Here is a 14,832-nt window from a genome sequence, read left to right as displayed (position 1 = left end):
AAAGGAATTCATAGAAAAAACTTTGACGCCAGGAGATTGTGGGCAAAGGATGAGAGGATATGTAGGACAGAGGATAATCCTCTTGCCTGGGTTGCTGCCTGTCAAGTTCTTTTCCAGCAGGCCGACCTCACCCACCCCCATGAAGGTGGGAGAACTGCAGTCTCAGTCTACCACTGCTGAAGGCAGTCGCTATTATGTGGGAGGTGGGCGTAGGGAGTGGAACCAAGAAAGGGAAAAAGACACCACACACACACACACACACACACACACTCCCAAAACAATTTAAGGCTGAATTTGAAGAAGGAAGGGTTACAGCAAGGGTACCTTCATTTTTAACTCTAAAAGCAAGGGATAAGTGAATCAGTACGTTCCATAACAACTTTAGGCAAATTGTTTAATGTAGAGAATAAAAAATTAAACTGCAGTGAATTGGCTGCTAATGAGAAGACAAAAAGGACTTCATTATAAGGACGTTATTGTGATTGGTACCATAGGTATATTAGAAATTGATTAAATCCCTCAGGGAGTAATTCTCAGAACAACGGCCTGGGATGACCAGAAGAATCTCCATTATCCCCTCCAAAATTTGCCTTAAGTCATGGAGGAGGAGATGCCTTGCTGTAACATGGTGGGGCTCGGCAAGGAAACGGAGGTAGACCTTGTAGTCGTAAATTAACAAACTCAAAATGGTTTTGGAAAAGGAGATTGATAGCATACACTTGAAGAAGGTTACTGTAATTGTCCAGTAAAATATTTATGATCCATAAAGGAACTATAGTCTTATCCAGACAGGGGAGGAAAGCATTAAGCATCTTTTTGTTTGCTGAGATTTTTAACTTATAGAAAAGGTGACATGAAGTTCTGTTGATTTCCTTGTCAGTATCAAATTTTAGTAGTCTTTTTCTCTTTTCTGAAGTGGCTTGTATAAGACAAAGATTCCTTGATGGTTTGGTATACCTTTTGTGTAAAACTGCCTAGCTTTGTTTTAATTTTAATTGATTTATTTGGCTATTTCTTTAGGTCATTTGTATAATTTATTCATAGCATTCTCTTATGATTTTTTTTCCAAAAAATTACTAGTCTTATTTGTGCCATTTTCTTTTATTCTAAATGGAATTTAGTTACACATTTGTCCGTTTCATTTTTTTTTCAAAAAGCTAGCTTTTGGTTTTGTTAATCATTTAGTCTTTCTTTATATTTATTAGTTTCTTCTTTCTTGTTTATTTGGTGTTTTTCTACAATGTTAAGTTAAATGTTTTCACTGATTGTCATTTTTTTGTAATAAGTGCATTTAAGATCACAAATTTCCCTCTAAAAATACTGCTTCAGCTATATCCTGCAGATGGCGATATATAGTATTTTCATTAAGTTCTAAATATTTTTTATTTTCTAATATGAGTCTCCTTGTTCCCTCACTATGGTTTCTTTTTTCTTTTTTTTTTTTTAGGAGTGCATCTTTAAGTTTCCAGGCATATGATTTTTTAGCTATTTACTGTTGATTTCTTAATTAATTTCAGAGAATATGTCTGTTATACTTTTTTTACACAAACGACTGGTAATTTTTGTTCTCAATAATTAGTTAAATGTAATGACGTATTTCATCAATTTCTGTTCTCACTGTTGATCATTTATTGTATCCCTTTCTTTCTGTCTGAATTCCCTTTTATTTTTGCAAGAGAGGGTCTCTCAGTAGTTCTTTTGTTTGGGCCAGTAGATGATAAACTTTCTTAGTCTTTGTACATCTCAAAGTGTTTGACTTTGCATTTACTCTTGAATGGTAAGTTTAGCTGGTTATAATATTTTAGGCATGACAGTTATTTTCATGCAGTGCTTTACACGTACTATTCTGTTGTCTTCTACATCTTTTGTTCCTAATGAAATATCTGCTGTTCTCATTGTCATTCTTTTGTAGGTTTTAGGATTATCTTTATGTTTTGCAATTTCATACAATATACCTAGGTGGTTGGTTTATCTTTACTTATAATGTTTGGTACAAAAATATACTTTTGATCATAGAATTAGATCTTTGTTGTCAGTTGTGGGAAATGCTCAGCTTTATCTTTTCAAATACCTTGTCCTGACATTTTCTGCATCTGTTTACTGTGGCATGTCTATCAAATGTATGTTTGAGCCTTACCTCTCATACTTTCCTCTCTTTATTGCTCTTTTATTTTTTAATCTGAATTCCTTGTGGATTCCTCACTATTGCTTTCTAGTTAATCAGTTCTCTCCTTGTGTGCAGTCTAGTTTTTTGTCACCTATTGAGGTTTTGTTTGTTTGTTTGTTTAAGTGTCTCTTTTAATTCCAAAATTTCCAGTTGGTTTTTTATTTACATCTCCCTGTCCTTGTTTCATTTCTACCTGTTTTTGTTGTGCAATTTCTTGCTCCTTTAAAATTTTTATTTTATTTATTTATTTTTAATTTAAGTTCAATTAATTAACTTACAGTGTATTATAAGTTTCAGAGGTAGAGTTCAGTGATTCATCAGTCTCATATAAGCTCCTTTTAAATTTTAAAAAATTTTGTAGGGAGATTTGAAGTGATCTGGGGTTGTTTGGGTCTCAGATTCTATTTATTAACATGAATGACTAAGGACTGACAGGAAGTTCACATTAGCATTTTATACCTGAAGCTATGGTTTCTTTAGCTATGATTATTCATTATTATTCTCTTTAAAATCTGACCTTCAATAGAGTAAAAGCTTTTAGAACTTTACAAGAAGCCCTCAAGTGCAACTATGAACACTGGCAGATCTGGGAAAACTACATTCTCACTAGCACTGATGTTGGGGAATTTTCAGAAGCCATTAAAGCCTATCACAGACTCTTGGACTTACGAGACAAATACAAAGATGTTCAGGTAAGGTATTCATATTTTGTTTTTTCAACTTGTGATTGATGTTAATGCTTGATTATATGATTGTGATATTGACTAAATATGTATTTGGTTTTGATTCTGGTTTCTGGCACAGGGCTCCAAAAACCTTTGGAATTTCCTAAGCGAAGACAGCCATAAAGGTGTCTTTTGTTGTGTTAATGAGGTGACTTTTGGAAAGCACCTAAGGATGGGGATGGTTGCCAGGGTGTCAACCATGCGATTAGAGGGTTGGAACTTTCATTCCCATAACCTCCACTCCTCTCCCCTCATGACCTCCTGGGAGAGGAGAGGGTATGGAGATTGAACTCCATCACCAGTGTGGCCAGTGATTTAATCAGTCATGTCTATGTAATTGAGCAGGAGATGCAAGGAGAATGGTACACCCCGAGAGAGCGTGGAAGCACCGTGCCCTTTCCCACATACTTTGCCTTATGCACCTCTTCCATCTGGCTGTTCCTTCCTGAGTTACATCTTTTTATAATAAACCAGTAATCTAGTAAGCGAAATGTTTCTTGGAGTTCTGTGAACTTACTGCTCTAGCAAATTAATCAAACCCAAAGGGTGGGGTTTGGAACCTCCAATCTATAAAGCACAGGTGACAACCTGGACTTGTGACTGGCTCTGGAGTCGGGAGGAGGAAGGATTGACAGTCTTATAGGACTGAGACCTCTGTCTGTGGGATCCAATGCTATCTGTAGGTAAATAGTGTCAGAATTGAGTTGGTAGTGTGGGGAACCCCCCAACCCTGCACACGTGTGTGTACATGCACATGCACGCACACACACAGGTCAGAATTGGTGACCAGAATCACCTGAGTGATATAGATTGTTTCCTTGACTACACACAGGAAAATTTTGTTAAACACATGTGATATGTAAAACGAGCAGTTTTTTTCTCGAGTTGAATATTCTTCATTAAATATTCTGGCATTCCAATGTCAAATATGTTTGTGCAGTTATAGACTGAATGTTATTGTGACTCAGTTAAGAATATTTGATATGTGGTTTACGTACATACAATCAGCTTGCAGAAATGAAATAGAATGATGTTTGTGTGATTTATTGCTTTGGTTATCTCAATGTAATAGCTGGAGTAAGTCCCATACTCGTGTATTCACTCATTGAACAAGCATTTACTGCATACTTTCAGATGTTTTGAACAATATAGAAATGAAGACTAACATTTTCTTTGCAGTGTTTAGTGAAATGGTCCTCTTGGTAAGATGAAGTCAGAATGGTTAAGTCTAACACTGTACAAAAAATATTAGATCCTTTCAGAAAACACAGGAGACTTGAAGCCATTGTGTTTGTCATCTTGTGGTTGAACTGTGGTTGAAGATTGTACAAGGACAAGGCTGTGCAGAAGCCTATGGGTTACAAAGTCAGGGGGCTTGAAAATATAACACTTTATTTGCATTAATCAGCACATGCTATTTAAAATGATGCAGTTGAAATTATGAAAAAACAAAAATAACATCTAATATATGATAATACCTTACTATTTTTATGTCCTATTGTCTGTACTCCAGTTATTCCAAAATTTACCTTATTTGGGCCCTGTCATACAGTGCCAGCCCTCAACCTGGATGCGTGGTCTTGCAAGCTCAGCCATATGACTGGCCACGTTACTTCAAGGCTCAGGTTCTGGGCCATTCACTTGAAAGAACTTTGGCTTCGAATAGAAAGATATACCTACTTCCAGGACATATGTTGACCCCTTCGAATCAGTTTTCTTTTTCTTTTACTCTTCTTTCCTTTCTAAATATTATACATTGACCTTCCATTATGGAAAGAAGGGACTTGAATTCTATAGCATAAAGATCAATTAAAACGTGAATGGAGGCATAGCTGAATTTTACATCCTAGAGAGGATAGGAGCCCTAGCAAATCTATTTGCATGGTTTCCTGCCAGTCCTGTAAACAGAGCTGAAATTCTCTGTGGAGGCAGTTCTTCTCTTCTACACTTCGCCTGTGGACAGAGGGTACCAATGAGGCTTTGAACAGATCTTGGTATGTTACCAAACCACTGAGGATAGGGCAGAGATTCCAAAGTGCTTACCTCCTGTTTACTTCAACTGTAATTTTTAAAAAAGATCCTTCTTTACTAGAAAGCATTCTGAAGCCCGTTCCTAAAGTCTCAGAGAGAATGTAAATAGTTTACATTGGGAGTTTATTCCATTTTATACTTGAAATAAATTCTGGGTTCTTTTTCTTTCACATTTTAAAAATGTGCGCAAAACATTCAAATCCAACACTCCTCATTTAGACACCACCGCTGGCTCAAAGCCAGCACTCTTTAGAATTGCAAACCAGCAGAGTAGACTCCTAGAGGAGTCCTGTAGGCTTGGCTGAAGAAACCACACATGCATCAGAAGGGAGTGTGAAGCCCCCCTCGTGCCTCATAAGACTAGAAGGGTTGATTCTCCCAAGTTGTTGCCCTGCTGGTGTTGCTGCTGGAGATGTCTTGTCTGCCCGAGGTGTCTTAGAATTGACTCCTTGGTCAGTCTGATCCCATTAATCTTCTATCGTGTGTCCCCGGTTTCTAACTGATCTGCTTTTCTTTTGATGCGAGTGGGAGTTCTCCTCCGAATCCAAATTTTAACTCACAGCAATCCTTCAGACCTGCTAAGGATTAGTAATAATTGACTTACCGGACTGGCTTTTTGGATTTTCCTGAGAAAATCCTGATCATTCTTCTATGCTTGGCACCCTTGGAGTTGGTTTTATATAAGGAACCCAGCTGGCTGGGTCTAGGCCCCTCTTCCCTGAGAGATGGACTTGGGTGGTTATGGTACATGAGCATCAAAGGGGGCGTCTTTTCTGTTTTATCTCTCACTTATTCTCCTGTGCTTCTCAAGGCACATAAACCAAGTCAAAGTGGGACGTGGTAGAGTCATCATAACTAACATTTATTGAGGGCTTGCTGTGTGCCAGACACTATTCTAAGCACTTGACGTGTATTAACTCAGTTCTCACCATGGCTCTGTGGGATAGATTTGGACATTCATAAGCTATGTTGGACTCTGGAACATATGTATGTATCTTCCCCTGTGTTTTAAGGAAACTAATGCTATCAAACAAAATAACTGTTCAAAGATTGTTCTGAAAAGCTGTTGCTTCCACATGAATAAAGAGTTATAAAATCATCAAGATATTGCTGATTTCAGTTGACTTAGGGGTATCAAGTATGCCAAATCATCCAGCTATCTTGTACCCGAGAGGCCTGTATTCCAAAAGAACGGCAAGACAAAATGAAACAGTTGCTTTACTGAAGATAATGATTTAGAGTAAAATAGGTTCAGCCTGGATCATTCCAGTCTCTTGTAATTAAATTAGCTGGAAATGTATTGAGAATCTTAAGTTTTTCTTCTGTCCTACTGTTCTCCCACCACTCCCAGCTTAGGAGTCTCCTTCTCTCTCAGGATGGAAAAAAAATTCTTGCACATGTCTAGAATAATACTGCTGTATTTGAGTATCTGTAAGTGTATGGGGAGAGAGGTGATATTTAGAATAATAGTAGTCAGAGTGACAGATACCAAGGAGAAAACTCTGGCAAAAATAACCTGTTTTTAGTTGATTCTAAAGATGAAATTTTCAGTTGTTGATTTGGCACGTTGTATACTGAATCCAGTTCATTGGAATTGTAGGAACACAGGCTTAGAAATCTTTCAGTAGCCTTCCCTGAGAAAGAATAAAGAGACTCACACAATAGTTTTTATTCTAGGGAATTCTAGGCAATTCTCAGTCACTACAATTCATTTTGAAGTAAAAATGTGTTTTTCTTAAGTTTTTAATGAAGAACTAAAGAGGAAGCAAAGCTTAATTAATGTAAAGAATGATTCTATAAAAAAGGATTACTTTTTTCTTTCAATTTATCCAACCTTAATTCTGAATGCATAGAGATGCATTTTGAGCATTTTTCAGAAAAGGAAAAAAAATGGTCTTAAAAAAATCCCCAAAACTTCTCCAGACATGAATTGAGATGCTTTGATTGAACTTTTATCTTAGATTTTTCAAACCTCTTTTGGTGTTCATGGAGCTTTTCACTCCTTCCAGCAAATCTAGTCATGAGGAATTTCTACCCATGGAAAAATCATGGTCTGATTCCCATTTAAAATTCTAATCCTGAACTTAAGTGACAATTTTTTGGTTTTCTAGAGAAAATTATTAGGATTTAGTTTAAATTTATGGCCAGCTAAACAACAAGCGTTGGCAAGGATTCAGAGAAAAAGGAACCCTCGTGCACAGTTGGTGGGAATGCAAGCTGGTGCAGCCACTCTGGAAAACAGTATGGAGGTTCCTCAAAAAGTTAAAAATAGAACTACCCTGTGATCCAGTATTTGCACTACTGGGTATGTACCCTAAGAATACAAAAACACTGATTCAAAGGGATAGATGCAGCAATGTTTATTGCAGCATTATTTACAATAGCCAAATTAGGGAAGCAACCCAAGTGCCCATCAATAGATGAATGGATAAAAAAGATGTGTGCGTGTGCACACACACACACACACACACAAACACTGGAATACTATTCAACCGTAAAAAAGAATGAAATCTTGCCATTTGCAAAAACATGGGTGGAACTAGAGAATATAATGCCAAGTGAAATAAGCCAGTCAGAGAAAGACAAATACCATATCATTTCACTCCTGTGTGGAATTTAGGAAACAAAACAAATGAACAAAGAGAAAAAAACGGGACAAACCAAAAAACAGCCTCTTAACTATAGAGAACAAACTGATGGTCACCAAAGGGAAGGTGGGTGGGGGATAGGTGAAACAGAGGAAGGGGATTAAGAGTACACTTACCATGATGAGCACTATAATATGTGGAGCCGTTGAACCCCTGTAATGTACACCTGAAGCTGTGTAACCTTGTGTTTTAACTACACTGGAATGAAAATAAGTTTTAGACAGTTTTTGGCCAGCTAGTATTTTAACCTAGTTTTCCTCTAATTCTTCCTTTGTTCCTCAAATTCAGAATATGAAACTCACCTCCTTTTGTACAGTAGTATTTCATCTGCACATGAATATTTCAGTGAGTTTGAAATTAGTTTCTATAAAAGATCAGTGATTTTAGAAACAAGGGCAACTTTGGGTTTCTTGAGACTTCCCTCCTGTACCCCCACTGCCATACACAGAAGCCCCAGGAACTGTTCCTGTTATGAGAAATATTGCTTGTCAACAGAGCACTTTGAATGGCACTTCTGAAGACGTCCTAAAGCTCTTAGCTTAATGTTTACATTTGGATTTGGAGAAGTGTTACTGAGAACATAACATCTAGATACCCAGCAACTTGGTCAGGCTAAATTATCATCTGTAACACCCTGCAATGGAGAAATAGCCACAGTGAGATAATGTGTCAGGACCTGTTAATACCTTTCCTTGCAAGTGTCTTAGAATGTTGATGGCAATGTTTAGTGTTTAGTGGGTGTGAGGAGACTCGCTCTGTAGTGATGTAATCATCATGGAAGGAAAGTCTTGATGGCTAGTGATGGGCTTGGTCATATTTAGCTTCACTGACTATTTCTGTCTGTCATCATGCTTTATTACAATTAGTCAGTGTGGACTGAAACAATTGATAGGTTGTCTGGCATATTTTTATCTTGGCTAAAGAAATTTTACTTAACGCTACAAGTTTGGCAACAGGTGTCTTTCAAAAACTGATATTCTTATGTTTGACACTACCTGACCTCATTCTATTTTAGTTTGCTTAAAATTTTATTTATTTGTTTGTTTGTTTCTATTTCTTTATAAATGTGATTCTTGTCATTTTAATTGTTTCTGTTGTGTGTGTGGATATATGTGTAAATTTATACTCCTTTTAATAAACAGTAAGTTAGCTACAGTTATTCTGTATTTTTCAGTGTTTGTACTAAAAGGAGTACTATCTGTATCACTTTCTCCTTTTTCTATATCCTAATTTTGACTCATGCATAGCCTAGTAAAACTCAAGAATGCTTTTTTTGCCATAGTACATATCTATATTTATGTCTAGGTTATATATATTTTAGTTACAATAAAACAAAATTTCATATTCCCGCATAATTAGTCTCTGTTCAATTTTCCAGGTATTTACTATTGTGAATAATGCCATGGGTATCCTTATAGATAAATCCTTGTGTATAGCCATGCTTCTTTCCTCAGGGTAAATTCTAATGTTGATTTGTTAGTTTTCTTCTTTTTTCTTTTTCCCCCTCCCTTCCCCCCCCCAACTTCTCCTCCTTCTTTGATGACTGGGGCAATCATTTCAGGAAAAGACTTTAAGTACTGCAGTATTACACCCCATTTGCTATTTATAAATGGAAGAGGAAGGGAAGGGGATTAACATATATTAAGTGCTTACTATGTTTTTGGCACTTACCACGCATTATCTTTTATAGGGCATTCAGTATTTTCAGGTGGATACTATATATTTCTCATTTTCTATGTTCTTATAGAGCCAACACCCAAAACAGATAACGGTACATTTTCATCACCACAGGAAGTCCTCTTAGGTCCCTTTCCAGTCCATTGTACCACCACCCTCCCTACCCCCCACCCCCACCCCCCCACCCCCACCCCGGCCAAGCAACTGCTTTCTGATTTCAGCGCCATCGTTCAATTTTGCTTTTTCTTCAGTGTCATATACAGAGAATCATAAGCTGCGTGTACTTTTCTATTGATGTTGTTCTTTGTGTGGATTTCCTTTTGGTGTTTTCTTTGGGAAGGGGGGAGACAGTGTTGACGGGCAGTGGGGCACGCTGCCAGCCACACTGCAGTCCTGGAGTGAGTGGTGGCTAGGTGTTACCTGAAAGAAAAGAGGGGAGGGGATGGATATATATTACACAAATTATAGCTGTAAAGTTGGTATTATTTCCGCTTGATTGCTGTGGTATCTGTGGCTCAGCAAGGTGAACTGATAAGGCTGATATTTCAGAGCGAGCAAGTGGTAGTAAAGCCAGGACTTGAAGCCTAAAGTCTGGTCTTTTTAACCTAAAAGGCTGGGCATGGCTGTTCCATAATTGAAGACTTTTTTTTTTCCCTGAAGAAGTGAAAAAGCAAATATTAAACTGCCTACCTCGCTGTGATAACCAAGGTTTGGGGAAGCTAAGGGTCAGGGTTATCAGGCCAGGAAACAGGGCAAGTTCTGTAAAGAGCTCCAAGTGGAGCAGGGAGGTAGCCAAGCCGGGAGGCGGAAAATGGCTTCACTCCTGGCCTGGAGCCCTCCTGGAAGTTTTTATAACTGGCCCTCAGGCAATCCCATTCCTTCCTGCTTTGAAGACCTCCAGAATTCAGAGGGCCAACACCTTGTGCTTTCAGCCAAGATTTTGGTGACACTTGGCCAAGGATTCAAGGTTAGTGTTGGGAACGGGGATAGTTAGGTCTTTCTCTTTGTGGAGATTCTTCAGCATGTACATTGGAATCACTGTTCTTCCATGTGAGGAAACGGGAACTCTCTTTAGGGGCTGGAGGTGGCTCCCCACAGGTTATTCTCTGCTGCTGCATCCCCTAGGCATGGTCTGGGATGGAGGTGAGAAAGACTCAGGATAGAGAAAGTTCTTATCACCTAAATGAATAAGAGATGTGGTTGAGGGATTAAGAGGTCATTGCAGGGCATCTTGGCCTGGTATTGGTTCGGGGAGGATGTGAGGAACTACCGGGCTGTTTATATTGATGAGAATGAAATCCCTCTGAGCATCCAGGTTTAAAAAATATACTTAGATTATTTTATGATACATCAAATGAATTCCAAATGGACTATATGCAAACTATTTTTTTATCTCATAAAAAAATCAGGAATAGAAGTAGATACTTCCCAAATTTTCTGAACTTTAAAGCAATAAAAGAAAACTTGAAAGAATTTTTATGACCACATTTAAAAAGTATGTGACAGAATATTTGTAACAAATAGGAAAGATAAAAAGCTAATAATACCCTTATTATATAAAGAGTTAACATCTGCTACAGGAATGAAATGTGACAGAACAGAGCATTCAGAAACAGACTCAAGTAAGTATGAGAATGTGGTCCATGATAAAGATGACATTTTAAGTCTGTGGGATAAAAATAGAATATTCAATATGTCTTGGAATAGTTGGCTAAGCATTTGGGATAAAAACACTAAAGCTCTGCTTCACTGCTTACACCAAAATAAATTCAAGTGGATCACATATTTAAATTGGAGTGCCTTGAGAAACAGGATTACGTTGTAGGTATGAGCAGAGCTTCTGGAGTTAGACAGTCCGGGCTTGCAGCCCACCTCTGCCCGTCACCAGCCCTGCGACCTTGGGGAACTTAATCACTTTGTGCCTCACTTTTGTAAGATGGAGATGAAAATAGTACCTGCCTCCCAAGGATTGTTGTGAGGAGTAAATGAGTTGATCTCTGGAAAGGGCTTGCAACAGTGCTTGGCACATACAGGTGTTCTAAAGTGTGGCTGCTTTCATCATCATCATCACCGAAAAAGTTAAAACTATAAAGGCAGTATGGCAAATATTGTTTATAAGCTTGGGGTTGGAGAAACTCTTTTTAATCATGACACAAAAGCCATACCCCAGGAAGGAAAAGTTTGAGAGATTCGATATTTGAAACTTTTACACGTGGGGAAAGAATGCCATCGGGGTGGGGTGCCAGAGGTCACCATCCCTAGAAGGGATAGGCTGTGAGGTGACAGCCATTCATTTAGTGCTTCCTGAACTGAACCTGGAAGATGATGAGGAGAAGCTGGGCAAGTGCCCTGGGGAGAGACTGTCTCGGTGATTTCGGTGTTGTCTGGGTCTTTCTACTCGAGACTCCTGGATTAGTCTCCTGCGGCTGCTCTAACAAGTTACCACAGACTTGGTGTCTTCAGACAACAGAGTGTGTTCTCACCACTCAATTCTGGAGGCTAGAAGGCCGAAATCAAGGTGTTGGCCAGGCCGTGCTCCCTGTGAAGGCTGTGGGGCACAATCTTCCCTTGCTTCCACTGGATGCTGGTGGCTCCTGGCTTTCCTTGGATTGTGGTGGCCTCGCTCCAGTCTCTCCCTCTTCCCCTACTTCTGCACCACCTTCTCTGTATGTCCTCTCCTCTTCTTAGAAGGACATTGGTCATTGAATTTAGGACACACCCAAATCTGGTATAACCTCAACTAATTGTATCTGCAAATTATATCTGTTTCCAAATAAGATCACATTGTGAAGTTCTGTTCAGACGTGAATTTGGGGAGGATGCCAGTTCACCACAGCTGACCCACCACAACTGTTGTGCTGCTTTTCAGGGAGAAAGCAGTGCCTTTGAGAAGAGCGGGGTTGGCAAGGGCCGGGTGCGCCCGGCACACAGCGGCGCCTCCCTGGAAGCCGTTGTGGTGGCAGAGCTGGTGTGCGCAGAGCTACACCCGCAGAGGCCGCAGAGATCGCCCCCAGTCCTGTGAAGGCCTTGCCGTTGGCCAACACCGCCAGATGTTTGAACGTCTGGAGGTGACGAAGGAGATAGTAAGAATAGGGAGGGAGTTGATAGAAAACTAGTAACGCTTTTCAAATAGAACTCAGTTGTATGCAGTATTGAGAGAGAAGACGGAAGCCCATGCCATGGTGGACAAACTAGGATTTCTCTCTTTTTTTTTTAAGTTTTAAGTCCAGTATAGTTAACGTACAGTGTTATATTAATTTCAGGTGTACAATATAGTGACTCAGCACTTGCATACAGCACCCGGTGCTCATCACAACCAGTGCCCTCCTTCATCCCCGTCACCTGTTTCCCCCCTACCCACCGCCGTTCTGGTGACCATCAGTTCTCTGTAGTTAAAGAGTCTTGGTTTCTCTCTCTCTCTCTCTCTCTCTCACAAAGTAGGATTCCATTGTTAGGCTTTAGGAGATCGTGATAGGACCTGCACCATTGTGAAAAAGACTTATCTATGTGGATACGCACATTCTGGAAAGAGGGTTCTGAACTCTCATTAGATTACCACATGGGTGTCCAGAACCCCAGGAAAGTAAACACAGACTAAAGAATCATCTTTGGAGTAGACTGTTAGCATTAATTTTCAGATAAAAAGGCTAGTTGGCCCTCCCTTATAATCACCGTGCATTAAAATATGCCTCTATAACTTGTGCTACATTACAAATGGGAAAATACTACCGAATGCATTTATCTATTGCTCTAGTTTGTCAGCGTCCTCAGTGTCTTCCAACTGCGCATAAATAATTTGTGCACACTCACTTCCTCCCCAGCCGCCACCCCATTTCTCTGTGGCTCTTTCGTTCCGGAGGAGAATCGTCTTCCCACATGGGCTTCCCCTCCTCCTGGCCTCTTTGGAGCCCATGCCGATGAGGCTTTCTCTCCCTGTCTACTGAACTGTGCTGTTGGCAAGGACCCTTGTGTCGCTTCCAGGGGACACTCGTCAGTCCTCAAGTTCTTCAGCCTATCAGCAATGTCTAACACCACGGGTCTCCCTCCTCGAAATGCTTCCTTCACTTGGTTTCCAGAATTTCCCACTTCTTACCTTACCAGCTGTGGCTTCCTCATCCCAGTGGCACCTTCCCCTGTCAGTGACAGCCCTCCAGGCTCAGCTCGCCCCCTGTTTTCTTCCCTATATGCTTCTGCCTCAGATTCATCAACTTTCTCCTTTCTCAAGCCATGGATGGTGTTGGATTCAGAAGAGGAGCCGGCAGTGGATTAATCCATCAGCTTGTGGGCTATATTATTTCCATAATGAAGATTAACAGTAAAGCTGTTTTCACACTGGAAACAAATGAGTTCAATACAAATTAAGAAGACATTTAAATATCTTTAAAAGGAAATATGTTTACTCAACAAACATTTGGAAGGAGATTTAAATGCACTAAATAATGAAAGAAATAAAATTCAAAATAATATCTGCATATACCTTTAGTAGAACAAAATATCAAAGATTTAAAAAATAGTGATCTGCCCAGTGCTGGTAATAGGCAATGAAATGACACATCTTCATTTACCACTGATAGGCATCTAATTTGATTTAGCCCTTGTAGAAAGTATCAAACTCACTACCAGAGTCTTAAAATGTCTATTCCCTTGATTCCGTAATTCTGTTTCTGGAATTTGTTTTTTATGATTTTCTATTTTTTTTAAGTAACCTCTACACCCAAGGTAGGGCTTGAACTCACAACCCTGAGATCAAGAGTCACAGCCTCCACTGACCGAGCCAGCCAGATGCTCCTGTTCTAGAAATCTAACTAAGGAAAGCTTTAGTGTGGAAAAGAACTTTGGGCACAAAAATACGCATTGAAGTGGTTAATTTTAATAATAATATCAACAGTGGGAGCACATGGAAGCAGCCTATTTATCTGACTGCAGGGAAATTGTTAAATAGACTACAGTACGTCAACCCCGTGGAATATTTTAAATCTATTAAGATGATCTATTTTAAAGAGTATATGAAAACATGAAAAAATTCCATGACGTAATGTTAAGTGAAACAGGGAAGATAAGACAGTTTACATAGTATTAAAAAATTCACACATAGTAAAAAATTAGAAGAAATTCACTGCAATGTTAGTAGTGCTTATGTTTGGGAATTTTATTTTCCTTTTTGTTTTTAATTAGCTCCTATGTCTGGGGGAAGTATAAATAAATAAATAAATAATAAAACTACAAAAACCTGTTTGGTTTTGGTCAGTTCAAGATTTGGCGAAGAAATGATAATGAAATGATCAAAGTCACTAGTATACATATTTCATAAAAGAGAAATTGTTCCAGTATAAAAGAATTTATTAGAAAGGAAGAAATAACAGGAGTAAGGAACTGTGCCTTGTAAATGAATACAATGAATGCTTGAGTGCAAGATCCAGGACCTGGACTGTGGGTTCAAATCCAACTCCACCTTTCCCAGGTTTGTGACCTTGGACAAGTTACTTGACTCCTCTGTGCTCCAATTTCTTGGAAATTGGAATTCTTGCATCTACAGAATGCAAATAACAAGAGCACCTTCCTCACAGGACTGTCAGGAGGATTG

At 39.1% G+C, this 14,832-nt stretch overlaps 1 protein-coding gene across 4 annotated transcripts in view; it reads left to right on the top strand.

Moving 5' to 3' along the window:
* The window catches only part of TTC27 (tetratricopeptide repeat domain 27), a 156,000-nt gene that overhangs the window by 127,946 nt on the left and 13,222 nt on the right, over positions 1-14,832 (top strand). For all 4 annotated transcript variants that reach the window (XM_081796958.1, XM_081796960.1, XM_081796957.1 and 1 more), the window contains one exon: positions 2,694-2,859. In XM_081796958.1, coding sequence (XP_081653084.1) covers positions 2,694-2,859 — 166 coding nt within the window. The remainder of the gene's footprint in view (positions 1-2,693; positions 2,860-14,832) is intronic.

The sequence above is a fragment of the Leptonychotes weddellii genome, chromosome 10, assembly GCF_054177405.1.
Source record: "Leptonychotes weddellii isolate Sample4059 chromosome 10, ASM5417740v2, whole genome shotgun sequence".
NCBI classification, from domain to species: Eukaryota; Metazoa; Chordata; class Mammalia; order Carnivora; family Phocidae; genus Leptonychotes; species Leptonychotes weddellii.
This window is presented reverse-complemented; position numbering and strand designations above follow the sequence as displayed.